The sequence below is a fragment of the Thunnus thynnus genome, chromosome 18 (assembly GCF_963924715.1).
Source record: "Thunnus thynnus chromosome 18, fThuThy2.1, whole genome shotgun sequence".
NCBI lineage: Eukaryota > Metazoa > Chordata > Actinopteri > Scombriformes > Scombridae > Thunnus > Thunnus thynnus.
Window position 1 is genome coordinate 20,578,620 of NC_089534.1, and position 9,870 is coordinate 20,588,489.

The 9,870-nt window shown below is 37.3% G+C and overlaps 1 protein-coding gene across 1 annotated transcript; it reads left to right on the forward strand.

Annotated features, from left to right (window-relative positions):
* The first annotated feature begins 2,678 nt into the window (after positions 1–2,678).
* Positions 2,679–7,027, forward strand: rsph3 (radial spoke head 3). The gene is made up of 8 exons (XM_067572858.1): positions 2,679–2,875; positions 4,356–4,437; positions 4,518–4,659; positions 4,770–4,915; positions 5,116–5,319; positions 5,993–6,155; positions 6,376–6,462; positions 6,885–7,027. The coding sequence occupies exons 1-8, from the start codon at positions 2,766–2,768 to the stop codon at positions 6,941–6,943; spliced, it is 993 nt and encodes a 330-aa protein (XP_067428959.1). The 5' UTR covers positions 2,679–2,765; the 3' UTR covers positions 6,944–7,027.
* Positions 7,028–9,870: the final 2,843 nt, after the last annotated feature.

A 9,870-nucleotide genomic window follows, 5' to 3' on the forward strand; every position in this document is an offset into this window, starting at 1 on the left:
AAGGGACTGCAGATAAAAATTAGCTAGAAACTAACTCTGGTACAGTACATGAAATGGTAACATTTATGTTTAACACTGTACATGGTCTCAATGAATAAATAGATGTATAATGTAGGGCTGTTGCATTGGATTGCATTAAAGTGCACAAGTGTCCCTGTTGTGTCCACCATTGTACATTTTGAAATTATTATGTTGCATGCACAGTACATTATGCTGCCTCTGCCTTCAGTAATTGCTGGTTTCGACCCTTAACTGCTTCCATTACTACCTGTTTGCTTCTCACTACATACTCTACATGTGCATTACTGTTTCACTAACAGCTCATTGCCTCACTTGGATGCTGATTTAATTTAATTACCACCTAGTTTCCTAATTGCTTAAGTTACCACCTGCTGCTTTTGAAAGGCTGAGCATGCGAGACATCACGATGACAGGGAGAGGAAGACTTTCAACTGAAGCGGGGGTGCCTATCCCTCCTCGACACTGTGTTTGATAAAAGATGTTAGAAATATAGTGATTAAGTTCGTGGATAGTGTTTGTGAAAGGGGAACAAGGCTACATATCTGGAATAAACCTAAAAAACAAAACAAAAAAGGTGATGTGAGTACATTACTGCACTGAAGATGAATGTTTGGAAGTATGCCCTACTTGTTGTGTAATCTCATGGCTGCCAGTCAACACTAATGAGAAGAGGCTAACAAAGTGACAAGCTGAACAGTTTACCTTTTAATAATGCATAATGATTTGTGACAGCTGAAACATAAACAATATAATATGCAGAGAGGAGAGCAAATCCAAGCCCTTTACGACACAGAAACCTCCGCACTCATCTGAACAGACATTCATTATTCCTTTTTATAAGACATCAAAAACACATGACGTCACTCCAGCATGGCCTTCTCCAGCTGGGGCTATATTTAGCGGTTTGTGTTGTGAATAAGGTATAGTTTTCATGGATGTGTTATATAATAATCTTTTGTTTAGTTATTTAAATAGTCAGTGTTATGTAACAAATCAAGTACGTAAATATGCAAAATTGTGACACAGTTACCTTTGCCATATAATCTCTCATATGGAAAAAAACAAACGTGTCTGTTCAATCATCACTTCCATCACAGAGTTCTTCTTTGTCCTTATAAATACAATTCAGTGTTAATTCCGGTGCCCTACTTTTCTCTGACACTTTCAGACTTTTTGTATGCTCTTTGTGGTTAGTGTCAGCTTGAGATGACTGTCTGCTTTCCTTTACTAAATGCCGCCCACATTTCAATGCTTGCCTGTCAGCAAAACAAATCTGTTTTCATGTGTACACTTTGTTGTGCATATATATTGTTTAGATATTAAAAAAAGAGGTAGAAGCAGATAGCAAGAGTATACCACAAACCACAAAATACTTCACTACTACAGCCTAATTGATGAATATTAATTTAAGTGGGAACACATAAAACTGAGTTGAAAACAATCTTTTTTTGACACTTTATTAACTCATCATGATACTCATAGATGAATGATTGAAATGCAGCATATGGTTGAATTAGTTTGTCACCTTTTGACTTCTCTGTGCAGGAAGTGGTCTTGCATCAGCACGTTAAGCTCACAGCTCATGAGATGAGTAACAACACAATGAGAGCAAGGCACTAGAGCAGGTGACAAATTTTTCAATAAAGTCTAATTAGCTTTAGCACTGTTGTGATGCCACGCTGTATCTGTGTGTGACATTTATAGTTTTGTAACAGTTGAAGAGGTTTGTTCATATATATATATATATATATATATATATATATATATATATATTTTTTTTTTTTTTTTTAACTGGCAACTCATTCTCGACCTTGGAAAAAGCAGTTGACAAAACAATCTCACCACAAAGACCATTTAGTGGCTGTTCTGCCATGAATTTCAAGGTCAGGGATGAACTTTCAGTCTTTAAGTAAACCGGAATGAGAAAAAAATGGCAAAAGCTCCAGAAAAGCCAATAAATGGATCTTGCGGTGAGATTTTTTTTCTTTGAGTTAAAAAAAAGATATTTGTGTTTATTTATTGTGTTCTTCTTCTTCATCTTCTTCGTCTTCTTCTTCGTCTTCTTCTTCTTATTATTATTATCATTATTAGTAGTAGTAGTAGAGGGAGAACGTGAAGCAGAAGTAGCAGTGTAGTAGTTGCAGTAGTAGTTGTAATTGTGGTAATAGTGGGAGTGGTAGACGTAATAGTAAAAGTAGGCCAAATCTCTCTCTCTCTGTCTTTAAAAGACTTTATTTATCATAACACATTCCATTTCATCACAGTCCAAATGTTAAACATTGTGAATTCAATTTATAATCAAATACAAAATAGATGTACAAGGACAATGGCAGAAAAAAACAATAAATAAGTAAATACATTAAAATAAAATAAAGGCAGTTCTGTATGTTTAATAATTAATAGTACATATACTCTTTTGAAGAGATTTTTTAAAGAGTTAAAAAAGAGTTTAAAAAAAATATGTGAAATCATGAAGGAAAATAGAAAATATTGGTAATTTTTCTTCTGAAAAATTTGTGAATAAAAAATGTGTCCATTATAATAATCACATTAACATTAAAATCAATTTTAGGGTCTTTACAATCAAGGGTTAAATCTCCTTTCCTCTGTCTCTAAGGGAGGTGACGTATCGGCGGTTGAATTACACTTCCTGGATACGGTTGCTACAACGGTTTGTTGCTCTATCTTAAATTAGCTATCGAAACTACAGCATCTGTTGGTTTGCTATAGTTTGTAGCTAAGTTATGGCTTTTGTTTCGCACAACCAGAGAGATCCAAACGGAACTTACACTTTCTCAAGTCGCCCCAGGCCGGTGGAGACCCGCTCCAAATACAGAGAGCCTCCGTCAGAACAGTAACGTCACGTTTATTGCATTTTTTTCTGTGCTAACCGCTAAATTGCTTCATGAGTGTCAGATATATTGTATATATACACAGATATTCAGAGGTGGAAGAAGTATTCAGATCCTCTACTTAAGTAAAAGTACCAATACAGCAATGTAAAAATACTAAGTAAAAGTTCTGCATGAAAAATCCTACTTAAATAAAAGTATTAGAACCTTGGTGTAGTAAAAGTATTGCAGTAAAAGTAGTAGTTTGATCCCTCTGACCGATATGTTATTATATATGACATCATATTATTAATACTAAAACATCAGTGTGTAAGCAGCATGTTACTTTTGTAGCTGCTGGAGGTAGAGCTAGTTTGAACTACTTTATATGCAGTTAGCTAGTTAAGTCCTGTGGTTCCCAACCTAGGGGTCGGGCCCCTCCAAAGGGTCACCAGATATATCTGAGAGGTCGTGAGATGATTAATGGGAGAAGAAAGAAGAAAAACAAATCTTCCCTAATCTTTGATTTTTGGTGAAATATTGGATCATTTGAACATTTATTGAAATGAAACCATGTGAGAAGTTTAGAGGGAAAAATCACTATTTGATGGAGCCGTTAACAACTCACTGCTTTTTGTAAGACGTCAAAAGCCAAAAAGGTTGGAAACCACTGGTTTCATCTTTAACAATGTGTTGTATTTTAAAAGCTTGTTATATTATCCATTGTGACAAATAAATGTAGTGGAGTAGAAAGTACAATATTTACCTCTGAAATGTAGCAGAGTGGAAGTATAAAGTAGCATCAAATGGAAATACTCAAGTAAAGTACAAGTACTTCAAAATTATACTTAAGTACAGTCTTTGAGTAACTTATACTTTAGGTACATTTACTGAAGTACTGTTCTTGAGGTAGAAACTTTTACTTTACTTGAGTTCTTCCATTTTATGGTACTTTACACTTAAATTCCACTAACTTCCACTTTCAGAGGAAAGTATTGTACTCTTTACTCCATTACATGCACTACATTACATACATATTAAGGTCACTTAATGAAATCAATTATTTGATGAAACCCAGCAGTGTCTGTAGTAGTTACAGTTAGCTACATAATTCATAGTCACATATGAATACACCCATAAAAATAATATATTATATAGATATCATAATATAACACTTTGAAAAGAACCAGTCTGCATAAGGAATACTTTTACTTTTGATACTTAAGGTATATTATGGTGATACTTTCTGACTTAAATACAATTCTGAATGCAGAACTTTCCCATTGCAATCTCGCATTTTTACACTGTGGTATCGCTACTTTTACTAAAAATACGCGGTACCTTTTCCACTACTGCGTTACCAAACAAAAACTATTAAACTATCAAATATCAGCACAGCACGGATCACCAATCAGCCAATCACCTTTGATGCTAACAAGTGTCAGGGGTAACTACTAATGTGCTGGCTGCATGGCTCCACTGTGTCTTGTCTCGACAATGTAGGGCACACAGTAATTATGGAAACATTATGTATGATCGTCGCGTTGTCAGAGGAAACACGTACGCTCAACACATCATACCGACTGTAAGTATGAATCTCTGGTAGGTTTGCCTTTCTTTTAATCATTTTATCTGAACATGTTGATCAACATTCACCTCTGACAGACGGCCCAGCCAGACCCAGCTGAAATACAAAGACAGCAAGAGATCAGGAGGAGAGCCATGGCTCGTAAACGGGCCATGGAGCAGCTCAGACCCAGGACTCCCGAGGCCCTGCAGGGCAGAAAACACATTGATGTGCAAACAGGTAAAACATTTCTCTTTACCTCTGCAGAATATTCAGTTCATTATGAGTTTGTCAAATGTGCTTTTGGACAGTGGAGGTGCACATTTTGGCTCTCTGTCCTTCATTTTCAGACCTTTACCTTGAAGAACTGAGTGATGTCATAGTGGCTACAGATATTGAGTGCCAGACCGATGCTTTTCTGGACAGACCAGCAACTCCACTATTCATACCTGCTAAATCCGGCAAAGATGTTCAAACACAAATAGAGGAAGGAGAGGTAGGTTCCCCAAATGTAGATCAGCCCACACTTAAACACTAAAAAGCCTCAACATAGTTCTAATTATGCTGCAACTGACAGATTATTAGATCTACTTTAGACAATATTAAAATATATGTTGTCATACAGGTTTGATCAACATTTACTTAACGATTTAAAATGCACCATGTAACATAACTCACTACAAGTGTCCTCTGCAGTTGTTTGACTTTGACAGGGAGGTGCAGCCAGTGTTGGAGGTCCTGGTGGGTAAGACAATCGAGCAGTCACTGCTGGAGGTGATGGAGGAGGAGGAGCTGGCCCGTCTGAGGGCCCAGCAGAGGGCCTTCGAGGAGCTCCGAAACGCTGAGCTGGAGGAGGTGCAGCGGCTACAGGAGCAAGAGAGGCGCCACAGTGAGGAAAAGGTATGGAGCTTAAAGAAAATCAGAGACTTTAACTGGTGACGCCGTTAAAACATCACGCTTGGGAAACATTCAGCATTCAGGCCTTGAAAATCTGACCTGATAAACAGACTGAATTTCCATTTCATTTTATTTCTTTATTCATTCAAGATGTGGGAAGCGATTGAGAGGTTGGGAACCAGGCTACTTAAAACCTATTTTCTTAATCAGATTTATGTTATAACCAGTGGGACCATAGGTGAACACACTGTTATCTGACAAGGTTAGAAGAGTCATGGTTATTTCACAAGAAAGAAGTCTTTATTCATGTGTTTTCTTTGTGGGGCTGCATTGTTGAAAGACTACTATTAGGATTTAACAAGGATCAGAATCTGACATCAGTTGATAGGCTGTTTGCTTATGTTTCCAAGGATACGCAGCTGTCAATGAAATCAGACCTAACTAATTTTCTAGCAAACATTTATGTTGCAGAAAAATTCTTGATTTGAAACCAGGGTTTTTAGTGCTTTCACTTTCCATGAAGCTGTATATCAGACATCTCAGTTTTAGTTGACTGGTCACACGATGATTCTGTCCTTCTTAGAAATAACTTTAACAAGAGATTATCAGATTTTGAAAATCTGTCTCCATCTGTGTTGCTAGGCGCATATTTTGTGTTTGTCCTTTTTGACTTCAGGAGCGTAGAATTGCCCAGCAGAAGGAGGTGCTGAAGAAAGAAAGAGAGACTGCAGAGAAGATTGCTGCGCGGGCGTACACGCAGAAGTACTTGGCTGACCTTCTACCAGCAGTCTTTACTTCACTGAGGAGCCATGGCTACTTTTATGACCCCGTGGAGAAAGGTCAGCCTCCCTTTGCTGCACTGCGTTACAATGAATTCACTCAAACTCAGCTACCCCTTTTTGACACATGAGGGCATCGCTGCACTCTGCTGCACTCTGCTGCACTTCATAAGATCTGTCATATGGTGATTAGCAATACAAGAGTTCGTTGATACTTTGTGCAGGAATGTTTTGACTTGAGTTTTTAAGCTGATATCGTATATGTGGTTCTGATTTCCAGATATTGAGACTAATTTCTTCCCATGGCTGATGGATGAGGTTAACAACAGTTTGGAGAAGAGATACACAGCAAGAGAGCTGCTGGACAGTAAGATTTTCAACACATATATATGTATTAAACAGAAAAGAAAGAGGAGAAAAGCCTGATAATATCTGCCCCCATGATAGTTCTGAATAAAAACTGAAAATTGTGTAAAGGCAGAAATCTCAGATAAGGGTGATTCTTATCAACTGACTCTTAAGTAAAAGACTCTCTTCTTGTAACTTTTTGAGCTTCCCTGCTAATAAATACAACCTTCTTCTAAGTTGTTGGAGTTAATCAACATGTTCTAGAGGCTCAAGCCTGACAGCTAAGAGGCATTTCACAAGTGCTCCTCCAGGGGTCATCAGGTCATAGATATTGTTAGATTGCCATCTAGTGGTTCTTTTTAAACATTACAGAGGTCACAGATGTCAAACACATCATAGACAGTGAGCTGAAACATTTTCATTCTGTCTTGTCTGTTTCAGCCATCATCTACGACGTTGCCCAGAAAAGGCTGGAGCTCTTCAGAAACCTGCAGTCTTAGCCGGCCAAATCTGATGTGTAGACGGATTCTGTAACAGTGATTCACTGTGGCAGCATGAAAATAAAAAACAATTTTAAAAAAGTGTTTTTGTGTATGTGTGTTTATTATCTTTATGGAGCATCATTCAGGGAGAATCTTTGTAATTATGTTGACTTATTCTTGTATATTACATATTAAGGATTTGTGTTTTCACAGAGTATAAATGTAACTTTTCTAGAAAAATTGACCATAATTGTTTCGGTTTTTCAAAATATGCACCAAACCATTTTATCATTTTGATCATTGTAGTATGTTATGGTTGTTACATCAGAGTTTTGCTGCATGAAACTAGATGAAGAATATGAAGAGTCAGTTTGCTCAATTTCAGAAAACACATAATACACAGAGCTTCCTGTACACAGTAACTGTGACAGCAGAGTCACTACCTTTCTGACATTAACCTGGCGTACAAAAGAGATAACAACGAAATCAGCTCATAATACACAAATACTTGCCTTGAGGCCCAGAAGTGCAGCTTCTCTGGCCTCATATCAGTACCCTCAGATGAACTGCGATCAGCTAAAGTTCCCCAGGTTCACTAGAGAGGGCTAGCTGGGTCCACACCGAGTCGAGCTGACTGATACTGTTGATTCTGGAAACGGAGTGTAACGAGTTGACAGGTTTGTCTGATATCAGGTAATAGAGAGGGAGGAGGAGGACCTACAGTACAGCTGAGGCCCACAGAGCCTGAGGAGTCACATTATCAACACATTTTAATAGTTACACATGAGGGAAAGTAACGTTAGCAGATATTTTATAGCTAGTTCAGTCAAACATGTTACTGTGCAACCACATGCAGTCATAATATGAGATGTGACAATGTTAGATGTCCTGAACCATCCCTCTCTGACTAAATATGTCTAGCAATGATAGCAATACAAGTTATAATGTTGAAAATCCAATAAAACTGGTACAAAAAGACGATGTTCTGTAAACCAACAGTTTGCCAAGTTATTAATCTTAAACCTCACTCCCAAAGGAAGATCTGAAGTTCTTAAACATGTAACTTCTGCTGTTCTTTAATGTTTTGTATGACAGATTCAGAGAGACTTTGTTATTCTGAAGTCTTTATCATCCACCTCATTTTTGTGATAGCCAGTGAAAACAGTCTTTTTGTCTCAGGCATGCAGTATATTTGTTCATCTTGCCACTTATCAGAAGAAAGTTCCTGCTTGTTACCAGGTTTTCAAAACACCAACCCCCCCGAAAGTTTTATCTTTAAAAGAGTGAATTCAACACGCTGATATCAACCACAGAGCAGGTGAGCAGCTGGTTTCAAGAAAATATTTAGAGTGCCTTCCTGTGACTTTATCTATTTGCATCTGGAATCACTCTGCAAACAGTTCAACAGGCAAATTCAAGAATGTTTTGCATTGCTCAGACATGCTAAATTCATCTCACCATACCAGAAATAAGGTTACGTAAGGTGGGTGACTGTAGTTATTTATCTTTTGTTCTTTATCCTTGGTGTTAGTGGAGAATTTTAGTTTGGTTTTATTTATTAATCCAAGTTCAAAACAACCACCTGATACATCCCAGACTTTTTTTTTAAAAAACAGATGTTATTTTTTTTAATAAGTGGGCTCAAAAACTGCTGGAAGGGATTACAATGATGGTAGAGAAGAATGATGAAGCATATGAGCCGGAAAGTAGTTCAAGGTGCATGGCAGCACAGTCACATCACTGTTTGGTTTCGTATTATGGTGAGAATAGGTCTAACCTCCGATATATACGGGTCTATTTTAATCCCGTCAGCCTATTGGTCGGTTTAGCTATGACGCCTCCCCTCTCTTTTGGCAGTGCTTCCTGTAGTTCAGAGCAGGGCGGATGACGCACACTTCCCCAGAGAACTACAGTGCAAAAAAGAAGAAGAAGAAAAAAAAAAAGTTTCTGCTGTGATGCAATTGTGGTCACAGATGACAGCTCAGTCTTTGCACAGCAGAGAGAGGAGGTCACAGTTTATTTATTCAGAGATTACACCGACACTGAGCTCAACTACTCATATTATAATTAACTTATTACGTTTGTTTCCCCTTTGAGTTAAATCTTTATTTTGTACAAAATTGGTAATACAAAATACAGAGAAAACTCTACAAATTTGATTTTAAAGGGCGATTCATGGACATAATTGATTTAAGACGAAAAATATTTGTTATTGTATATGTTGAATGTTATGTCATGTCATGGTTTGTCACTTATTGTCTGCGACGCTAAATGTGAATATTATTTAATACTGTTTTTAGCCATAAAAATGGAAATAAATCCAAAAAAATTAATATTCAGATAGAATAATTATAAAAAGAATAAAAATAAATGATTTAAAATCGTATTTAGTTATAAAAGATTAAGCTTTAATGCGTGTAGAAACCAAGAAGCAGTGATCATTACAGTGTGCTGGATGACATTTGACCCAGTTAAAGTGTGTAACTGGGACATAGAGCAGGCTACACACTTCTGGTTTTGATCTTTCAAACATGATAATGTCAAACCACTAGGCAAATCATGATAGAGTTACACCAAACAGACAATTACAGAAAAAGTCAAAAATCCATATTTCGTTATCCAGCAGTCACACAATGATTACTATTCAGGTGCACTCCCACGTGACATCTTCATGAGCTTTTTAGCTTTATGGGCCCCTAAACCATCATGGTGAGTTGATGCAAGACTCTCATTTTCCATGCCAACAACCTTTAACATCATTTTCAGAAAAAAACTGATGAGATAAACCTTAACCCAACAAAACTGTGGATGAGGAAAGACCAGCTTCAGTTAAAAAGCCCCTTAGTTATAATAAAACCACCTATAGTTTTGCGGGGAGCCCCCTAAAAAGTCCACTGGCGGTCCCTGGGGCCCTAGCTTGTGAACTAGCGCTCCCCCAGTTTACC